This window comes from Dama dama, chromosome 9, assembly GCF_033118175.1.
Source record: "Dama dama isolate Ldn47 chromosome 9, ASM3311817v1, whole genome shotgun sequence".
NCBI lineage: Eukaryota > Metazoa > Chordata > Mammalia > Artiodactyla > Cervidae > Dama > Dama dama.
In genome coordinates this window covers 19074274-19096473 of record NC_083689.1, presented here as the reverse complement: position 1 = coordinate 19096473, position 22200 = coordinate 19074274, and the positions used below count along the sequence as shown (strand labels likewise).

Below are 22200 nucleotides of genomic sequence, written 5' to 3'. Positions count from 1 at the left end.
GCCTTGTGACTCTGCCCTGGTTTTTCTTACAAACCAAGGCACAACCTCTCCCCTGGAGAGCCGTCTGCTTTTTGATTCTAATCAAGCTGTGCAGTGCTCCTGCAAGGGCAGAGGGCGAATGCCAAGAGGGTCTGGGCAGTGGCCCCCAGGCCCAGGTGAAGCTGCCATGGTGCATGCAGTGGGGCCCTTCATCACACATGGGGGACTCTGGTGCTTTTTTAAAAAAAATGATTTTACTTATTTTTGGCTATGCTGGGTCTTTGTGGCTGTGCAGGCTTTTCCCTAGTTGTGGCAAGCAGGGGCTACTCTCCAGTTGCGGGGCTTGGGCTTCTCATTGCGGTGGCTGCTCTTGTTGTGGAGCATGGGCCCTAGGGTGCGCAGGCTTCAGTAGCTGCAGCACGTGGGCTCTAGAACACAGGGTCAGCAGTCATGGTGAGCAGGTTTAGTTACTCAAGTGGGATGTGGGAACTTCCCGAACCAGCCATCAAACCCGTGACTCTTGCATTAGCAGGCAGATTTTTAACCACTGAGCCACCAGGGAAGCCCTCGATCTTGTATGTACCCCAGATCTATGGACCCCTACGATTTTTACAGGGTCCTTGGTAAGAAGACAGGAGAAGGGGACCCAGAGGGCCCACCCAGTGGAGCTCAGCTCTGAGAGGCTTAGCCTGGGCACCTGTACATATCACCAGCTTTCTGAACCCTCTGAGAATAACTTCTGAGAATCTCCTAAAAACAAAGATGTTCTCTTGCACAACCTCGGCTCCATGAGCAAATTTGGAACACCTGGGGCCGACATGCCTCCACTGTCCAACGCAGATTTTACAGCAGCCGCAACTCTGCCCTGGAGCTAACAGTCTAGCTCTACACCCCAGCCAGTTGGGCACAGAGCGGGTTCTATGGGGTCCTAAGGCGGCTGATCCCTGCAGAAGGGCCTTCTAGAAGATGCACTTCTCTGAAGCCGTCCCAAAGGCGCCACAGGATGTGCCCTGGGACACAGGACCACTGACTGGCATCTGGAGACAGTGCCCAAATGTTCTGGCCACCAGCAGCTGCCTCCCTGCGAAGCATCGGGGGAGAAGACAGCAGCTGGCACCACACACAGTCCCTGGCCAGACACCAGAGCCTAACTTACTTGCGTGTTTAGATTTTAAAGTGGAAATCCCTATACCCAACTTAATTAATTCTGGTTTCATTCACGGCTATTTAACAGATGGTTCCTCTGTGTAGTTTTCAGGTTTCCAAACACCAAGAAGGAGGTACCCTGAGAGGCCCTGCATGCAGGCTTGGCCTCCAGGGCTCCCCTTCTTTAAGCATTTTCCCACAGTGGACCCATAGCATGACGTGCACTTTCTTTCTTTTAAATTTACCATCTTAATCATTTAAAATATATATTTACTTACTTATTCATTTATTTGGCTGCTCCAGGTCTTAGTTGTGGCACTCAGGATCTTTAGCTGTGGCAATGTGAACTCTTGCAGCATGTGGGATCTAGTTCCCTGACCATGTATTGAACCCAGGCCCTCTGCACTGGGAGCACAGTCTTAGCCACCGGACCACCAGGGAAGTCCTAGGATGTGCATTTTCATCCTGACATAGCAGGGGGTTGCAGCTGCCAATGCCAGAAGCTGCACGTGCCAATGTCAGAAGCCGTACAACTCCAGGGCATGCTACTCGCAGGGCACACGGACGGGTGGCAGAGAGCTTGGGAAGGGTGGGTGTGGCAGCCCGAGGTCTGAACACACATGAAGGGAGCAAAAGGTTCCAAATCAGGACATTACCTGCTTGCAGACAAGGGTATAGATTCAAAGGTGCAAGCAACCATGACTGCAAGGGTATTTGGACATAACTGTGGGGCTATCTTGAGATCAACACTCAAAGCAAACTTTGGAGTGGTGTGCTGATCAGTGGCAGCCCAGGGCAGGCCCAGCCACTTCTCTCTGGAGTGACTGCATCAAGCCTCCATGATCACCAGGGGCAGGAACAGCAGCCCCATGACCCTGGCTCAGCAAGGCAGGCTCCCCCCACGGAAGTGAGCTGCTGACAATGTCTGGTGTCCGTTCTGCGGCAGCCAGGAAGAACCAAGTTGTAAACAGTCTCTCCTTCGGATCCATGTTTAACTCAAGTACAGTATTTAGCTAATCACAGGGTTCTGGAAAGGAAATGGAATCTTTAAGCCCAAAGTTTCACTTTTCCTTCTGGGAAGGAGTGGTTAGAAGTCTGAGACGAAAAAGTGCATTAGGTTGCCTCCGATTTCTTTCTATGTCTATTCTCCTTGGTGTGGCGCAGTGGTCAGTCCCTCAGAACCTTCCAGGTAGGTGACAGGTGCGTTACAGAGATTTTTAACCTGGCCCAAAGAAAGGTCTGGCCTTTGTCCTCAGCTGCTGGGAGGCCATCTCTCGGCCCTTGAATGTCCTGCCTGGGGCCGGGGGGTGGGGGTGATGGGGACGACTTTCTTTAATTGCGGACCTTGAGCACAGAGTCTAAGAATGTGACTCTACGCAGAGGTGTGGGGTCACACGGCATCAGCTCAACCATAGAGGGGCTGGAGAGGCAGCCATGTGGGTGGTCGGTTATGTCTATGTGACCGAGCTCCTAGACAGCAAGGCTTGCAGGCTGGTAACGCTCTGTTTGCGTCTTCCTGTAATGCTGCCAGCAAAGGTGGTGCTGCCCACAGCGCCACAGAAGGATGCTGCTCCCTGTGCCTCTCCCCTCGGCTGGTTCTAACCTGTGTCCTTTCACTGTAAAAATCAACCGCTGTGAGCACACGAGCTTTCAGTGTTCTGAGAGTCCTTCCAGGGAATCATTGAGTCTGAGGGTGGACTTGGAGACCCTGGACTCTGCAGCTGTGGTCAGAAGAGACAGGGTGGGGCCTAATCCTACAGCTGCATGAACCGCACCGTGGTTTTCCCCAGGATTTCAAAGTGTCTGCTGAGAACATCAGAAATGTCAACTTGTTCCCACATATCATCTCTGAAGGCATTTGCCACGAAGTAGCATTTCAACCAGGATGATGTGACAATTTTCCTGCATTTGTGTGCCTCCTCTGATCTCTTCCTGTGCAGCCACCAGCAAACCAGCAAGTTTGGAAGGCCCAGTTCCACTCAAGAACCAAACTCATCTCAAAGCTGGAGTGCGGGGGAACTTCCTGGAATGGTCTTATTCGCTGTCCTTCTCCTAACTGCTCTGCAGTTCCCCCAGCTTAACGGAGAGCTCCCAGTCTAGTGTTGGAGAAGGAAATGGCAATCCACTCCAGCGTTCTTGCCTGCAAAATCCCACGAACAGAGGAGCCTGGCGGCTACAGTCCATGGGGTCACACAGCGTCGGACACAACTGAAGCGATTTAGCAGGCATGCCCAATCTAGTGTGGCTGTCTATTCCAGAGGGACATGAGGTTAAACATCAGCCACATGTCCAACCCTCAATGGAGGCATCACTGGGTGGGTACGACAGGGCTGGGAGCTCAGCTCTGTGACTGCAGCTGGGTCTCTCGACGGGCTGGATGGCAGAATCCCTAACAGGATCTCTGTGTCCTAAAGAAGACCAGTCTTTTTTTTTTTTTTTTTTTAAGAAGACCAGTCTTGGCAAGGGTTCCCTGCACCATGCCAGACTGGTTTACCACCGTTTCACACAGGCCAGGAGAATTGTGGTTTGCAACAGCTGGGGGAGCCACTTTCTCTCGTGTCCCTATGGCTATACACGATGCTCAGGTGGATTTTTCTCTAAGTCACAGGATAACAGAAAGTAGACTGATACCTGACATATTTTGTCTTTAGTTTGAAAATATCCAAGGCCTTATCAATAGGATGCTGGTTCCAAGTGTCTATTTATTGATTTGTTTCGTTCCCCAGTCTTAGTTGCCCCAGGTGGGGTCTTGAGTTGTGCAACGTCAACTCTTAGTTGCAGCATGTGGGATCTAGTTCTCTGACCAGGCATGGAACCCGGCCCCCCGCACTGGTTCACTTAGCCAGTGGACCACCAGGGAAGCCCTGTTTTTTTTTAACCGAGATGTAGCCTGCTATGGGAAAACATGTACATCTGAGGTGTACTCCTGGTGAAGGTTTTCAAGTGCAAACCCAGATTCCAAAGTCCCAGAGGGTCCTCAGTGCCTCTTCCCTGTCAAGTCCCCCCACTGGAAGTAACCACTGACCCACACCCTCACCGTGACTGACTTCTGAACTTCCTATAACTGGCAGCGTACAGCTTGTACTTGCCAGTGGTTGCCTTCTCTCCCTCAACAAAGCGTCTGTAAGATTCTTCCAGGGAGCTGACATCTGGCTGTTTCTGTAGTTGGCAGAATCCTGCTCTTCTATTAGGCCACCGTGGACATGTTCTCCTGGGGGTGGACGCTGGGCTGTTTCCTTTAGGCCAGTTGTGATCAGAGCTGCTGTGGACGCACCTGTGCGTGTCTTCTGGTGGGTGTGTGCGCCAGCACTAGGACTGGAGTGGCCATGTCAGAAGCGCAGTCAGTGAGCCCAGCTCTGGGAGACAATGCCCAGAGCCCGGTGCGCCCGTGAGCAGCGTGTGAGGTCCTGGGGCCCCACGTTCTTGGTGACACCGTTCTGGGGCACATGAGGGGGCGCGTCACTCCCATCCACTTGTACGTTTCCTTATTGTCATGACTTCCGTGCAGTGATCAGACCTTTTCACTTGCTGATTGGTCATCAAGGCATCCTCTTCTGGGAGGTGTCTGTTCACACTTTTTGCCCATTTTATTTATTTTTAAATTTCTGGCTGTGCTGGGTCTTCATTGCTGTGCATGGGCTTCTCCAATTGCGGGTTTTCTCTACTCTCTAGTTGGTGCTGAGGCTTCTCACTGTGGTGGCTCCTCTTGTTGCAGAGCACAGGCTCGATACTGCAGGATTGGTAATTGGGGCACACTGGCTTAGCTGCTCCGTGGCATGTGGGATCTTATGGACCAGGGATCCAATCCATGTCCCATGCACTCGCAGGCAGATTCTTGACCATTAGACCACCAGGAAGCCCCTGCCCATTTTATTTTTATTTATTTATTTAAGGTCACTCCATATGGCAGGTGGAATCTTAGTTTTCCCACCTAGGATCAAACCTGTGCTCCCTGCATTGGGAGTGAGCGCAAGGTCTTAACCTCCAGACCATCATGGAAGTCCCTTTTTGTCTGTTTTAAAATCTGATTTTCCTTTCCCAGTCTGTAACAATTTTCACCATCTGCTAAGAGGGTGTCTTCTGATGAACAGATGTTTTTAATTTTAGTGAAGTCTCACTGAAGAGTCTTCTGTTGCTAGTGGTTTCTGACCTCCTGAAGAAGTCTAGCCTCCTTCCAGGCCATGAAGGTTTTCTCCCATGCTGCTCTTTTCACATTAAAAAAAAAAAAAAACCTTTACTGAAATACAGCTCATTTAGATCACATTTGTCTATCATCCATTAAAAATTAATATATGTGTGCAGGGAAGGGAAGAGTCAAGGTTCATCTTCTCTGTCTGGATACGCCAGCAACCTGCATGACGTTCAGAAAAACCCATCGTTCCCCACTGACCTCCAAGGGTCTTTGTTTTCTCGGTTCTAATAAGGTTCTTTCAGAAGAATATTATTAGGAAGAAAACACCAGGGTCTGTCATTTTCATTGGATTTTTGTACATTCCATATTTTGAATAATTGTTGGTCTACATTTCTTCTTCTTTGTGGAATCAGAGGTGAAGTCTCCCAATGAGTTTGATGTTTTGTTCTCAACAATGACACAGATTACATTTTTAGGCCCAGCAGTTGAACTTGAATCTGACTCTTCTCCACTTCATCCTTTGTTTCTCTTCTAATGACAGAAAACTCTTAGCACAATTTGCATCCTTTATTTGGGTTCTATGACAGTCACTACTCACCCCAAAATTCACGCTAACAGTTTCTCCAAGGGATGCCCCCTGGGCTCACACCTTGACACATCTTGACTTAATTCCCCTCCTACCTTGCTTGTGACTAATTGCTAAGCATTACTATAAATTCAAGCTGCAAAACCTTCCTGCCATGGGGACAGCCTTACTGACCTGGATGTAGCAGGAAGCGGAATAGACACTGGGGGGCTGAAGGATGACCCTGGCTGCCCCACCTGCACTCAACCTGCCCTAGGTGGGCAGGACATGCACACATCTCCTGGGAGGGCTGTGAGAGAGCCATGATTTTCTTATTCTGCTTTTTTCACCTTTTTCACTAGCCCACACCACATAGCATGTGGGATCTTAGTTCCCTGACCAGGGATCGAACCCGTGTGCCCTGCAGGGTAGCACAGAGCCTTAACCACTGGACCACCAGGAAGTCCGTGTTTTTCTTAAGGAGAGCTCCTGATCCACTCAGGACCCTCACTGATGCAGGAAGCACACGGTCTCCTCTTTGGTATCTCTCTCTGAGGGCAGGGACCCTGGTCTATGTCTTCTCAACAAGCGGCTGACCTGCGATGACCCAGGGAGACGACAGCAGGCGGGAAGAGGGCAGCGAGGGCGGGGGCAGGTGTCTAAAGGAGACCCCTGGCTCTCTGCTCCAGCCACAGGAGCCTCCTCACCACGGTCCACTGGCCACGTGATTGGCCTCCATCACAGCAGACACCCTTGTCCTCCACTCACCCCACTGTGGGGCCCCTCCTGGAGCACTGGCTCTAGACCTGCCCTCCTCAGGGCTCCTCTCAAAGGTCACCTCCCTGCCCTCTCATCAGGCTGACACTGTCTCCCCTCTTCCAGAACGTGAACGTCATGTCCCACGAGGGCAGAGACTCTGAGACGGAGAACCAACCAGAGCTTGCGGAGTGACTGCCCTGGAGGCAGAGGGCTCACAGTGCCCCCCTGGAGCCCCCACTTACCTGTCCTTGTACTTGATCACGGCATCCACGATCTTCTTCATCTTCTTGGTGAGGTTGGGCGGGTTAGGGGAGAGCTTCTCAGCAGGTGGCCGGCCGCGCTTCTTCTGCTTTTTGCTCTCGTCGTCCTTATCACGGCTGCGGGTGCTGGTGGTCGGGGTGGAGGGGCCGGCGTCGCTGTCTCGCTTGCGCTTCCGTGACGATTTCTTCTGCCGGACCTCCTCTTCGATCTCCTCCAGCGTGCCCTCCTCGATGGCCTTCAGGGTCAATAGTGGTAAAAATAGGACAGCCAGCACCGAGGTTGACAAGCAGAGGCCGCGCGCAGACCTGGGGGGCCCAGTGGGGGACAGCTCTGCCTCCCCAACCCCGTCCTTCACGGACATACGGCGTCTGTGACAAGTTGAAGAGTCACAGTCTCATGGTGCAGAGCCGCAAAGAGTGGGCTCCTGTCAGCCCTCCACCGGGAGGTGACCTGGTCAACACTGTGCCCCAGACCTGCCATGTTGTTAAACAATTGTGCTAAGACCCACATCCCACAGAATCAAACGCTTCAAACACTGTCAAGCGTGCAGTTCGGTGGTATCAGGGACATTCCCACAGTGGGGTCACCACTACCATCCACCTGTCTGTGCACAACTGAGGCGGCAGTGGGACAGAGCCCCAGACCACACCATGACCCATCGTTTTGCTCACTAAGTTGTCCTAGATAATAATTTCCTCTCATTTTTCAGCAACACAATTTTTAATGCCTATTAAGTATTTCCTCGCACAGCGGGCCTTAATGGAACTTCTGCTCTCGGGCAATTTAGGTTCTTTCCAAGTTGGGGTGGGATGGGGTGAGGGGGTGGGCTGTTTTTAAGTAATGCCATGACCAGACATCTGTCTGTCTTTAAGATAGCTTCCTGGAAGTGAAACTGCTGAGTTGAAGGACGTGAACGTGAATGTTCATTTTAAAATAGTTCCGACTGATGAATTCTCAAAGGTTAATAACTAACCTGAACACCCAGTGAGAGGACGCCAGGTGTCCAGGGGAGGTTGGAATCAGAAATGGGAGGGGGGCCTGGAGCCAAAAGGAGGCACTGGGTACTCATCTCAGTGACGCGCTGCAACTGTGAGTATGTGGGGGCCAGGCACTGACCACTGCCCCCTGTGGAGGGGAGACAGTCACACCCCCCCCCACCAAACACGGTGACAAGTGTGCAGAGTGCCATGGGGAGGGTGAGTGGAGCTCTGAGGGTGCGGCAGCTGATGTGCCCTTGTCGGGGGTGGGAAGTGCTTCCCAGAGTGGGGCACGTCAGATCTGAGGGCGGGGGGCAGTGGGAGGAGGTATCCAGGCTAAAGGAGTAGCAGAGGGGGCACAGAGTGGGCAGGAGGGCCTGAGAGCAGGCTGGCCCAGGGGAGGGCACGCAGTGGGCTGAAGCGTGTCCCCTCTAATCTGTATCTACCTGGAACCTCAGAGTGGCATCTTATGGAATAACAGGATCTATGCACACATAATAACTTAAGGATTGAGATGAGACCATCCTCTGTTAGGGTGGACCAGACTCAAGGAGACAGAAAAGGTCATACAAAGAGACTCTGGGAGCATCCATGTGAAGATGAAGGCAGAGACTTGAGAGACGCGGCCACAAGCCAAGGAATGCTGGGGCCACTGCAAGCTGGAAGAGGCAAGGAAGGAGCCCTGAGACAGAACACAGCCCTGCTGACGCCTAGATTTCAGACTTCCAGCCTGCGGAACTGTGAGAAGTTGAATTCCTGTTGTGTTAAAGTCACTGCATCCATGGTCATTATTACAGGGGGCTCTGGATTCCAATACTGGAGCCTCTGGTTCTACACCCAAGACATGTGGGTCAGCGCAGCAGGGAAAGAAGCAGGCACATTCTGAAGGGTCTGGGTACATACAGGGCCACAGCGGCTGCCAGAGAAGCGGTGCCAATTCCACGTCCACACCTAAGACCGAGGAGTGCTGTTTTGGGTAAATCTCTCTATTAATGCAAATTTTACTGACTATGAACTACTGAAAAAAAAGGATGTCATCCAACGGGAAAGAATAGTCTTTCCAACAATGGTGCTGGGAGGATGAGAGGCCACATGCAAAAGCATGGATCTGGACCCTGACCCCATGCCAAAGGCAAAAGTTAACTCAGAAAGGATCATGGACCTAAATATAAGAGCTCAAACTCTGAAAGGGTTGAAAGAAAACACAGGGGTAAAACTCTGTGACCTTCAGTGTGGCAATGGACTGACTCTCAGACATGATACCAAGGCCAAAAAACAAATTTGACTTCATCAGAATTTAAATTCCTGTGCTACAGAGGACACCGTCAAGACAGTGAAAAACAAAATCCAAAACCATCCCACAGAACAGGAGAAAATATTTGAAAAGCATATGCCTGATAAGAGGCTTTTAAAGAAGATCTACAAATGGCCAACAAGCACATGAAAAGGAGCTTGACACCGTGAGCCCCCCTGGAAACGCAATCCAAAACCACAGACACCACTGCACACCCACTAGAACGGCTGGAATCAAAAAGGCAAACAGGACCTCCCTGGCAGTCCAGCAGTAAAGACTCTGAGCTTCAAATGCAAGGAGTGCTGGTTTGATCCCCAGTCAGGGAACTAAGATTCTACATGCCGCCTGGAACAGCCAAAGCCAAAAATAAAAGTATCAGTGAGGATGTGGAGAAACTGAAATCCTCCTGTGTTGCTGGTAGGAATGTAAAATTGTTCACCCACTTTGGAAAAGAGTTTTTGTCCCTTCAAAGGTTAAATAGAGAATGACCATTTGATCCACTCCTTGGCATCCACCCCAGAGAAATCAAAACATGTGTCCACAATATTTATATACACAAATGTCCACAGTGTATTATTCATAACAGCCGAAAAACAGAAACAACCCCAATGATATCTATCCATTGATGACTGGATACACAAACGTTGTACTATATACCACATAATGGTATATCATTCAGCCATAAAAAGAATGAACTCTTGATGTGTGCTAGAATCTAAATGAACCTGGAAAACATCATTTTCCTAAGTGAAAGAAGCCTGACATCAAAGGATCACGTATTCCATGATTTTACAGATGGAAAATGTCCTAAATAGTCAAAATTACTATTGACAGAAAGTTATTTAGAGAATCTAAAGGGATGGGAAGATAGCTAAAGAGGAAAGGGTTTCTTTGAGGGGAGAAAGGTCTAGACTTCATTTGTGGTGACAGTGTCACAACTCTGTGAACATACCAAAATCACTGGATTGTGCATCTTAAGTGGGTGAATTCTGTGGTATGTAAGTTATTCCTCAAAAAAGGTAGAGGAAGAAATGTGTGCAAATTATTATTATACACAAGTGGGTGGATTTTTTTTTAAAAGGTGTGCATGCATGTTCAGTCATGTCTGATGCTTTACAACCCCATGAACTGTCGCCCTCCAGGCTCCTCTGTCCATGGGATTTTCCAGGGAAGAATACAGGAGTGAGTTACCATTTCCTCCTCCAGGGGATCTTTCCGACCCAGGAATCTAACCTGTGTCGCCTGCATTGAAGAGGGATTCTTTGCCACTGAGCCACCTGGGAAGCCCTTTTCAAGGGCCCCCACTGCCTTAGCAATGCAGGGCTGGCAGACGTCCCATGGGAGCTATAAGGTCTACGGCTGGGCTGACGTCAGAGCCCCAAGCTGAGGGCTGGAGACAGGACACCCCAGTTGCCTGAGTTTTGTAGGCTTCTTGCCTGGCATGCTTCAATAGCTCCCTCTGGTGCATAGCTCAGTGCGTGAGCTTGCAAATCTCGGGTGTTCTGAGGTCTCAGGAGAGAATCAGGGCCACCCGGCCTCACGGCTGAGGAAGTGTCATGACCACAGTTAATCGAGGGGAACCCCAGGGTGTGTGATCAGAGGCCTGGGGTGCAACTGCTCATTCCAGGGTGTGGCAACCAGCAGGGCGTAGCCGAAAGCCGCCACCTGCCCTCTGTGAGCCTTGTTTCAGGGACAACAATCTGAAGGCTGGACTCTCAGTCGTCACCTCTACACTCAGAGCTCTGGGGTGGGGGTGGGGTCTGATGTGTCACAGTAACCCAGATACTGACCTCGGTGCTGGGTCCTGGGCTGGGGGGGCAGGGGGTGCCCACTCCCTCCTCCCTTGCAGCTCCCAGGGGCGATGCGCCCACATCAGGGCCACCTGACCCCATTAGCACTCCCAACGATCTCACAGGGAGATGTGACATCCCTACTCTAGCCCTGGGTCCTCTGGCCAGCCCCCTGCGGAGGTCACCAAAAGTTTCCTTTAACCTGACACATGAAAGGCCAGCTCCACCCAGCACTGGGTTCGAGCGGCTCAGAAGCCTCACGGGTGTGCCTGCCATGGTTCAACAGGAGGAACTGAGTGAACCTGAGCCCACGTGTGAAGGGCTGCTGTCGTCCACACTGAGAGCAGCTAACGGCGCTGCCCGGGGTTTGCACGTAGGCCCCGCCCGGCGGCCACGCCGTGCGCCTGAGCCCCTCGCGGCCCTCTCCGGCATGTACCTTGAGCCACTGCTTCTCAGTCAGCGAGTCACTGTAGTCCACCTCCTTGCGGTGACGTGAGCCGCGGCCGAACATCTTCTCCTCCTCCTCCTCACAGGTCAGCCGCTCCACCTCAGCGTCGTCCTTGATGATCCACGAGGGGAGCTCGTCCTCCTCCATGAGCCGTGGCTTCCGCTTGGGGTTGCGGGCCTCCTCACGCCGGCGGTCCAGGTCCATGCGCTGTGGGGTGTGGGGCCAGCGAAGCATTAGCCCAGGGACGGCCGGCAGGCACACGCAGGGCACCCTGCCTGGGGACCCAGTTACATGGGAGTGGGGTTTTGCAGCAGCCAAACTGGCCGAGCTCTCAGGTCAGACCCTGGCTGGGACTCTGCTGTGGGGCAGAGAGAATTGGGAAGGACGCGGAGGTGACAGAAGCGGGGCTGAAATAGGATGGCGGTTCCATGGACAGCCTCAGTGGGAGGCACAGGCCCGCTGAGGCCAAGGGCGCCTTGGATTCCACACCCACGGAGGGCGAGGGACATCTGAGACCGAGGCCCAATTCAGTCCCTCGGCCCGGGACAGGGTGATGCCCTCTGAAAGGGAAAGAGCCTCAAGGACAATAGGCACCAGCAGGACAGTGTGCTCGGGTATACTTCCATCCCTACGACACGCTTAGGCGACCACAGGACAAAGAGGGGTCAGTTAGGTGTTGTCTGCAGGCCACTCAGAGGCCTGCCCCGGCTCCAGTAGTGCTGGGGACGCCGGTGTCACTGAGACCCCTCGGTCTGCTGGGTGTCGGCAGAGAGGGCGCGTGAGCCCCACACTCCACGGTCCGTTCAGGTGGGAAAGCCAGTGCCCACGGCGCTCACCATGAACAGGTCGAACTCCTCCTCGTGCCGGGCTATCATTTGGTTCACCGTCTCGTCGTCAGGCACCTCGTCTTCTTCCTACAAGACGTCACATGTTTAGTCTGGCTGCGGGGGGGCCGGGGTGGGCGGCGGCGGCGGCCGGGCTCGGAGGCGAGCGGCGGCAGTCCGTGGGAGAGGAGCTGGCGGTCCCTGGTCCGGCTGCGGTGGATGGGGACCCACGCGGCAGCGATGAGGCACACACGCACACGCACACGCACGCTCCGTGGGGTCAGGGCCCTCTGCTGGCCGTCTCAGCCGAGAAGCCGAGGATTGAATGGGCGTGGAGACTGAACTACCCCGCTCACCTTTAGAGGTGGCTCCTCCGAGTCGGGGTTGACGCCCGCTGGCGGAGGGGCAGTGTGGGCGAAGCTGGCACTGCCGCTGCCCGTGCTGCAGTGTCTGCTCTGTGGATAGATAGAGGACTTCAGTCTCCAGGGCTATCAATCCGGCGTCTTTCACCAGCAGTTGTTTTTTTTTTTTTAATAATAATAATAATAAAAAAAAAAACCACTTCAAAGAAAAAGCAAGTATACTCATCGTCTTTCCTTTCAGCCCACACTCCCTTTACTCCAAAGGGATGCAAAAAAAAAAAAAAAAAGAAAAAGAAAAAGTGCAAAAAAAGGTAAAAAAAAAAAACAAAAACGAAAGCCGCTCATGCGTCCACCACTCACGCTGGGGAGGGGGTCGGGGCCAGTGCTGCGCTCACCTCGTCCTGCTCCTCGTGCTCCAGGATGGCCTGCAGGAAGGCACGCCGCTCGTGGCTGGAGGACTTCTGGTCAAACATGCCAGCCTGGATCACCTTCTGGTCCACATTGAGCTTGTACTTGGCCGCAGCCAGGATCTTCTCCTCCACGCTGTTGACCGTGCACAGGCGGAGCACCCGCACCTCGTTCTGCTGCCCAATGCGGTGGGCACGGTCCTGCGCCTGCAGGTCCTGGGGGTGGGGGTGGGGGGAGATGCCATCAGCCCCGGATGTTTAAGGGGAAGTCGGGACACTGCATGCTGCTGGGAGACACACAAGCGCTCGCCTGGCCGGCAGCTGCATAGCCAGGAAACTTCAGGAACAAGACATGGAGCCTGCACCAAGGGGACTTCACCCTGAGATCCTGCAAAAGCGTCACTTTCTACCTTAACTGAAACTTGGCAAATACTCAGGAAGAAAGCGTGGTTTTAAAAGGCCGCCTGAGGGGTTATATTCTTGAGCAGCTCCCGTCACATTGCACAGGGCCCACTGCTGTGCAACTAGGCCCCCGGTGGGGCCGCATCACCGACAGCACTGTTCACAGAATGACGCCAAAGCTGCGCACCAGGTCGATGCCTGCTTTGACTGGGGGCCCTGCTGCTTCCTTGCCAGGCCACCCCGGGCCCAGGTCCCGCCCGTCTAGCCTTGGGAGCCACTGCTAACACCAACCCCTCTCGTGGTTTCTGTGTATGTGAGGGGCCAACGGGGAACGGATGCCCTGTGCCTGGTGTGGAGCAAACGCCAGGAGAGAGGGAGGCGCGGGGCCAACACGATCTGTCACCCCGTGAGCCCAGAGCAGAGCCAGGGGGACGCCTACGGAATCCTGGGTCTGGGTCCGTGTGGAGCTGACCTAGAGATCTGCATCCCACCTATTGGGACAGCTGTGTCGCGGCCCCGGGGCTCAGCCCCCTGGCTCAGCCTGCATGACTCCTGGCAGAGAGGACTGGCCCCTGATGGTACACCCCTAGCCCGCCACGTGTTTCATGACCCCCAGTGCCTCCCAGTGTGGAGGAGAGGCTCCACAGAGGTCTCTCCCCCAGCTGCCTGCTGATGCGGGAAGCACACCCCCACCACCTCTTAGCAAACAGGCCAGTCATGGAAGTCCGAGTGGAAACCACTCCAACCCAGGCTGACGGCAGTGACCACCCCAGACGTTCGCTGGCATACGGGCTATGGTTCCCACGCTGATAACCAGAGCCACTGGGTGTGGGGAAGGGCTCACTCACACCGTCAACAGGAGTGAGAGCTGGGCACCCTGGTGGAGGCCACTTTGGCAGAAGCAAAAAATAGGACAGGGACAGGCCTCTGGGCCGAGATACCCCAACTCTCACTCGGCCTGGGCCTGGCCAGTGCTCCGAGAGAGAGGGACAGCAGGGCTCCACAAGAGGACAGTGGTCAGGCCGAGAAACAGAAAACATGGACACCTGCCAACTGGGGTTTGAGTTAAAAGGCCTGGGGCCGCCATACACCAGGAAGGCTGGCCGCTGAGGATGCACTGGGGATAGGCTTGGTGCACTTGCATGGATATGTGAACACACCAGCCGGTGGCAGGAAGAGACACGTGCTGGAACACTCCAGGTTCACACCAAAGCCGGAGCATCTGTGCATGCAGAGATGGAGGCTGGCGTGTGCTCAGTGTAGAGGGGGAGTGGCGGGGAAGGGAAAAAAACGCACATTTCCGTTCGTTACTTTCAGTTACTGGTACTTGCGTTTGAAAGAACTACGGGCATGGAGCCCCATGCAGGCGTGCGGACAAGACAGCGGAGGAGCAGTGCAAGGAGCACACAAAGGCGCCCCAGTGAGGGGGCCAGCGTGAGGGCTGGGCCAGGACACAGCCAGGAAGGGCCCCCTGACAACAGGACCCTCACTACCAGCCACATGACTGGGGCATTTTCCATTTTCTCTGCACATCCATGTGACGCCAGGATTGTTCTTTTCCCCCTTCTTTTGGATGGTGCCACGCAGCTTATGAGAGCCCAGTCCCCAGACCAAGGACTGAACCCAGGCCCTCAAGCAGTGGAAATGTGGAGTCCTAACCACTGGACAGCTGGGGAATTTTCAGAAAAAATTTTTTTAAATAACGGTGGAACATGTATTTTTTCATAATCAGAGCAAAGAACTAGTTTGAGAAACTTCCCTCTGCACCTCTCTCCAGGTGCGGCCAGGGCTCTAGGAAAATGTCAGGAGGCCGCCGCACACTCACACCAGGGGGCACGGTCACTGCCAGGGCGTGCGCGCTGTTACCTGGTGGGGGTTCCAGTCACTGTCAAATATGATCACAGTGTCAGCCGACTGGAGGTTCAGACCCAGGCCCCCGGCCCGGGTGCTGAGCAGGAAGATGAAGTACTCGGAGCCGGGCTCGTTGAAGGTTTTCAGCAGCATCCCCCGGTCCTCCGCTTTCGTGGTTCCTGCCGCGTGGGTAGACCAGGGTTAGCAGGGCGACCGAGGGAGGAGACACAGACGGACACCTGCATCAGGGAGCGGCGACCACACCCACCACCATCCAACCAATGGCTGCGGACTCTGACTGACGAGTAGCTTGGATCTAAGGTGACACCACTGACTGCAGTTGGCCCGCCCCAGAAGAAAACGAGCCCCCCACGTGAACTGGGGCTGCTGCAGGCACTAGACAGGCAGGCACTGGGGCACAGGGCTGGTACCCAGCAGACACCCGGGCAACAGGCTGACCCCTGAGCACTGCTGGAACCAGCTGTCCGGGGGTGGTGGGAGGCGCTGCAGTGGCGCTGTTTCAATGCACCTCTCCGAACCCACGAGGGGCCTCTGGGTGAACACACGGTGCTGCTACGGGTAACGAGCGACTGGTCAGAGGCTGGAGCCTGCCTCCATGCCCCTGTGGTGGGTTTCCTCCATTCACAAAGGGAATCGTCTATACAGGCAAGCACACTGGACTGTACAATGGTGGTATGTCTCTCTCTGGGCAGGATGGCTCGCCGCTTCGTGAAGCCACATCAACTCGAATGTGAGGGCCCAGGGCGTGATCCTCAGAGGGGCATCTAAGCTCCTCAGGCTCCTATCAACTCAAAGCAAAGGTGCCTCCGGTGAAACCAGGTGTCATTTTTGGTGCTGTTTTTAGCCACTCGCCTACACATCAGGATGAACAGCATAGAGGCCCAAGGTCCATGGCACCTGGGCTGTCCTGGCTCCTAGGAGGGGCTGAGGCCTCGGGCACAGCTGGGGCAGGGTCGGGTCAAGGGGCTGCTCCGGTACCCCCAGCTGCAACCTCACTCTCAGCACTCTGACAGTGGAAGGTTCCACTCCCCATGTCACTGAGCTCCCCAACCCTTTGCTGTTCCTTCTGGGGGGTGGCAGGCAGAGAGGCCTATGGGATCTTAGTTCCCCGACCAGGGACTGAGCCCATGCCTCCAGCAGTAGAAACATAGAATCCTAACCACTGGACCCCCAGGGTTTTCTTTCCCAGAGTTTCCGCCCATGTGGCAGTGACCACATGAAATGCCAGAGACGCAACCATGGTCCAGCAAACAGAAGTCCTCACTTACACAGAGGACTCACGTCATGGAGAGAAAAGGGGGTTGGGGGGGCAAGTGGACAGATACTCGGGTGGGAGGGAACATGCTCTCGGCCTGTCCACTAGGGTGTGGGACGGTGTCACCATTGTGAAAGCTCAGACCCTACAGAGGCCAGCGCACTGAGGGAAGGGCAAAGGCTGGGGTGGCGTTGTCTGGCCACACGGGCCTTGGCACGGACGCAGCTTTCAGCCTCAGGACACGTGATCACCTGACGAAGGCTGTGTTTGTAAGGGTTACCCTGGATGGAATTCTAAGAACAGTTGAAAGAAGTCAAGACAGAGATGCAGCAAAGGTTCTGGGCGGGAGTGGGGAGGGCCGATTCTGACGGACAGGTCCACCCAGCAACCACAAGTTAACGGTCTGAAAATCCACAGTACCATGAGAGGCACCGAGAAACACACAGCAGGGGCAGAGAGGTTTGGGGTCTCCAACCATGGATGCAGCTGTACGAGCTTAGACAAAGTCTTGCAGAAATGTGGTCTACCCCACGCTTCTTAACTGTTTACCCCAGTGGGTCTCAAGTCTTTTTCAAATGTTATTTTTTTATGTGAATTAATTTTTTAAAAGTCCTTACTGAATTTGTTACAGTACCGCTTGTGTTTTATGTTCTGTTCTGGAGGTCCCAAGGTACATGGGAATCTTAGCTTCCGACCAGGGATTGAACCCGCACCCCCTGCATTGTAAGGTGAAGTCTTAGCCACTGGACCATCAGGGAAGTTTCCCCAAGTCCGTTTTTTCTTGAGAGCCCCATTCACTCCACCTTATGGAGAGCGGGGGGCTCCCTCCAGATCCGACACGTGTCGGATCAGGAATCCTGCACACAGCCAGCACTGTGCTCAGCCCCACCTCCCCAGGACTCCCTTGTGCTGGCAACAAGGCAGGAGCCAGGCTTCTGACGGTCACAGGCCAGTGTGGTTCCCAACGGACATGCCCCTATCACCCCTGCAACATCTGGATCCCTCCATCCTGCCCTTTCCTGCTTCTCCCGGTGCTTGTGGTTCTGGCATGGATAGGTCTGATTTCAGCCCCAGAGCCATCAGGGCAGTGGAGAAGGGGTGCATATTGCTCACAGCAGTCGAATGAAAGCTCACCCCAGACCTCTGGGGGGAAAGACAAATTGCTTCTCTGTTGGGGACACTCCTATTTCTGTGGGTGGAAGAAAAGCCTGGAACGGATGATTGACAATGAAGCCAACCTGGAGGACAAAGGAGCTGAGAGCCCCAGAAAAGCTCCTCTAACACCATCTGGGTACCTGTATCCAGCTGTGCCTGAATCAAGCTTGCCCTTAAAGTTCAGTTATGTGAGTCACAGGCTTTCTTCCCTATGCCCACAGGATATGAGTTTCTGTCACTTCCCACTAAAATTAGTCTATGGGATATACATTAGCCACTGGACCCAGCGTTATGGTGCAAGGACTTTAAGCCTCATGTTCAGGAGACCAGCACGCTACTCCCAGCACCCCTCCCAGTCCCACAAGCCTGTGTCACTGAGCATGCCACTATATCCACTCCCAACACTAGGCCTGGCGTCTCTGGGCCTTGCCCTGCCTCACGGGGGAGGGCAAATCCACCAGCTTTGGCAGCGGTGGATAACAAGGCCCTTTCAAACACATCTCTCTCCCCAGCCACACTCACCATCGAGCCTGAGGTATTTAAAGCCGCGATATGCAAAATAATCTTCCATGATGGTCATGAGGGAGGTCATCTGACAGAAGAGCAGCACTTTGTGGTTGGTGGCCCGGAGTTTGGGAAGAATTCTATCGAGCAGCTCGAATTTCCCTGAGGCTCGGTACAGGTCCAGCCTGGGGAGGGTGGGGGCGGGGAAGGACACACAGGACGTGAACCACAGTGCCCTGAAGGCGGGCAGAGGACATGCGTTTCCACCCACTACCTGACCAGTCCTGGGTGGGCTGGCCACCAAGTCCAAGGGCTCACGAATGTCTCCCTTGGCAGACTACCCAGCCCCCAAAGTTTCAGCGGAGCCATTCCAATCCAACTAAAATAAACTCAGGCCACCCTAAGTCAAGTGAAAGTGTTAATCGCTCAGTTATGTCCAACTCTTTCTGACCCCATGGACTGTAACCCACCAGGCTCCTCTGTTCTTAGGATTCTCCAGGCAAGAATACTTGCCATTTCTTTCTCCAGGGGATCTTCCTGACCAGAGATCGAACCCCAGTCTCCTGCATTCCGGGAAGATTCTTTACCATCTGAGCCTCCAGGGAAGCCCCCCAGGTCAAGGGTGATTGTGGGGTTACAGAGCAACTAGGATCCTTGTAAGAGTGAGAAGAAGGGCTGAGGGCCGCCACGGCTGTGGTCATTCATTCTCAGTTTAGAGGTATGAGAACGGGCCGGGGGCAGTGCGACATGGCTGCCGACCTGCCAGGGCCAGGACTCAAGGCCAGGTCTATGGGACCCCATTATGTAATTTGATACAAAAAAAAATGACACAGCAAAATGACCTTTGGCTCTTTCATTCAGGGTTCCTGCTCTAAGAAATAGTTTACTATCTCAGAGAAGTGATGGTGGCTTTAGCGCTGAGAATGTTTTAAGAGTAAAACCTTGAGGCTATATCCGAGCCCGATGCTAAGGCCGAACCAAGCCGGGGCTGCACTTTATAAACAATACTGGGGAAAACACCCCCACGGCAAGGTGGGTGCCACACTGTATAAAGTATCTCTCTCCTGGTGGGCAGAGTTTAGGCTCAAGAGTGTTGAGGGAAGCTGTCACGGGTCACAGAGACCAGAAGGGGAAGAGTGGGACCTGGAAGCAATGTCTGGTCAACTCTCAAATTTCAGACTTTTTTTTAAATTTGGCTGCACTGAGTCCTAGCTGTGGCATGCAGGATTTTAATTGTAGCAGATGCAACGTAGCTTCCTGAACAGCGATCGAACACAGGCCCCCCGTATTTGGAGCACAGTCTTAAACCACTGGACCACCATGTTAAGTCCCTGAAAGTGCAGAATTTTTATTCTCTTCTTTGGGCTCATCTATGTTTTTTAAGTTTTTTACCAGGAATATACTGCCTTTGAAAGCAGACAACTATGACAACAGAAACAAAGTCAACCATAGAGAGAAACACAGTGGACCATCCATCCCCATCCCGCTAAGTGAGGGAGATTCTCACCCTTGGACGATGCCGCCGGTAAACCCCAAGTGCTCGGAAAAGGACTCCTGTAATGCAATGAGATGTGGGTCAGTGGGGGCAGGAACAGGTGTCCTGGCCCCACACCTCCAAGCCCACCCACAGCAGCTCCAAGACCACACAGAGGGGCTGACAACAGCTTTTCTACCCCACTGACATGCCTTCCTATATGGTCTTAACCACCAAAGGCGCGCCCAAGGACACCGCGCACCTGACACTATCTTTGGAGCACCAAGAGGGAACTGTCAGGGGATGTGCGATGACCCTGAAACTTTATGCCAGAACATGTACACATATGTGTGCTTTTCATTTAAATTTATTTGATTTTTTGGTCGCAACATATGGCATGTGGGATTTTAGTTCCCAGACCAGGGATTGAACCTGCACCCCCTGCAGTGAAAGCGTGGAGCCTTAACCACTGGACCATCAGGGAAGTCATTATGTGTGTTTTTCAGAAGCAGGAATCCAAATTCTCAAGTGTACTGGGGCCCAGAAAGGTCATGGCTGGAGTTGTCATGAAGAGGGACATGCTCTCCACACGTTGACCTGGGATGGCCCCACACACTGCTGAGTGGGAAAGGCAAGCAGCCAACCAGCAGGGGCGGCATGACCACTCCCACCCTGGGTGGGAAGCAATTCCAGAGAACAGCCTGGAAGGCTTCATGGTCATCCCAGGTGGGACTTTCATTTTTCCCACATACTTCTTTTCCCTTTCCTTTATAAAAAAAATTTTACATATTCTTTCTGGCCACCACAGGGCCTGCAGGATCTTAGTTCCCTGACCAAGAATCAACCCCATGCCTCCGGAGTGAAACTGCGGAGTCTTAACCAGTAGGCCACCAGGAGAGTCCCTCTCTATTTTCCTACACTGTTTGGATTCTTCACAATAAGGACCAGCACAGAGAATCTCAGTAAAAAGACAAATGTACACTCATCACCTAGTTACAAATTCTTTATCTTTAAAGCTGCAGAGAGAAGTGCCCCAGCTCTGCCGGGGGAGCAGGGCCTCGTGTGGGCTGAGGCCACCCCACCTGGGCCTCACCTCGATGTGCTGGAACATGTAGGGGTGGTTGCAAATCTTCCTCAGCTGCATGATGGTGTTCATCAGGGTCTTGGTACCACCTTTGCCCTGAGGAGGCACAAGTGAAAGTGAAAGTCGCTCAGTGGTGTCCAACTCCTTGCGATCCCAAGAACTATACAGTCCATGGAATTCTCTAGGCCAGAATACTGGAGTGAGTAGCCTTTCCCTTCTCCAGAGGATCTTCCCAACCCAGAGATCAAACCCAGGTCTCCCACATTGCAGGCAGATACTTTACCAGCTGAGCCACGAGAGGCTCCCAAACTGGTCTTGCCTGGGGTGGGGTGAGGGTAGGTGTGGAAGGAGGACGTGGCGGGGGCAGGGCTTGTGCAGCTGGCTCCTCTTGGGGCTCGGAAGCCAGCATGAAGCCAGCACTGGGGGAAGCAGAGACCCCCGGGCACCCCGGAGGGTGCACAGTGAGGAGGGGCCAGGCCAGCAAGACGGAAGGGACACACGACTGGCAAAGCGCGGAGGCTGGATCACAAACACTTTGTGATTCATAAGGCCAGCTGCGCGGGCAATGGGAGAGAGTCCCCGGGGCCTGCAGCCAGATGGGCCATGACGGCTGAGGAAGCCCTCTGGCTTTGGAATGAAGGAAGGATGCAGGGGTGGGTGCCGTGGGCAGAGAAGTAAACCAGGGAATGGGCTGCCACAATGGCCCAGGTAAAGAAAGAGCCCAAACCAAACACGCAGAGGAGGAAACCGGGAGGCCGGGCCAAGCTCGAGGCAGAGGGCAGAGTTGAGGGGACTGGAAGGATGAGTTCAGTCTGGTGAGAAGAGGGTTGTTAGGGTAGGCCCGGGGCCTCACAGAGGCCCAGGAGGTAGCAGCCCACCTAGCCCCGACTCCTCTCCATTATAAACAAACGTCACACCAAGTTTGTGTAATGATGAGGAGAAGGGACCAGTGGAGGTGGCTTGTTTGGAAGATGGGATGCACCTGAATGTTCTAACTGCTGTGGTCCATGCTGGATCCTCACTGCTAATGGATGCGCCCACAGGAGCCAGCACTTCACGAACAGAGGACCCTAGACTGCTGACTGGCGGCCTCAGGCCCCCTCTGAAAACAGGCCCTCAGCCCCTGGTCTCTTAGCCTTACGAACTGGACTGAACCACACCAGCTGTGATCTAAACCAGGGCTGGTCAACGCCCTCAGGATCACAACCAGACGGGGCCTTGGTCACAAAAATCACCTCCCAGGAGGAGAAAGCCTGCTGGTTCCCACACACCAGCCACTCCCAGGCTGCCCACCCGCCCACCATGGACACCCAGGTGGGACAGGGGCCCGGGCCAACCTTCTTGTCCTTCTCGGAGCCATCGGTCAGCAGCACCCCCTTGGCCTGCATGTGCCGATAGAGCACGCGCTGCAGGGCCGACATGTCGCACTTGATGACGTACTCCACCTGTGGGTACACGCCGCTGTCAGCCGAGCCCAGGTCCCCGAGCCCAGCCTCTCAGACATCCTGGG

At 53.9% G+C, this 22200-nt stretch overlaps 1 protein-coding gene across 9 annotated transcripts in view; it reads right to left on the bottom strand.

The window, feature by feature from the left end:
* The window catches only part of SMARCA4 (SWI/SNF related, matrix associated, actin dependent regulator of chromatin, subfamily a, member 4), a 91115-nt gene that overhangs the window by 14130 nt on the left and 54785 nt on the right, over nt 1-22200 (bottom strand). For 4 of the 9 annotated variants that reach the window (XM_061150339.1, XM_061150340.1, XM_061150336.1 and 1 more), the window contains 10 exons: nt 22028-22135; nt 20700-20786; nt 19640-19686; nt 18151-18317; nt 15213-15376; nt 12933-13160; nt 12532-12630; nt 12188-12265; nt 11341-11558; nt 6824-7087 (listed from right to left, as the gene is read on the bottom strand). In XM_061150339.1, coding sequence (XP_061006322.1) covers nt 6824-7087; nt 11341-11558; nt 12188-12265; nt 12532-12630; nt 12933-13160; nt 15213-15376; nt 18151-18317; nt 19640-19686; nt 20700-20786; nt 22028-22135 — 1460 coding nt within the window. Of the gene's footprint in view, nt 1-6823; nt 7088-11339; nt 11559-12187; nt 12266-12531; nt 12631-12932; nt 13161-15212; nt 15377-18150; nt 18318-19639; nt 19687-20699; nt 20787-22027; nt 22136-22200 lie in introns of all 9 variants that reach the window. The other 5 variants (XM_061150344.1, XM_061150345.1, XM_061150342.1 and 2 more) reach the window with 3 other exon arrangements.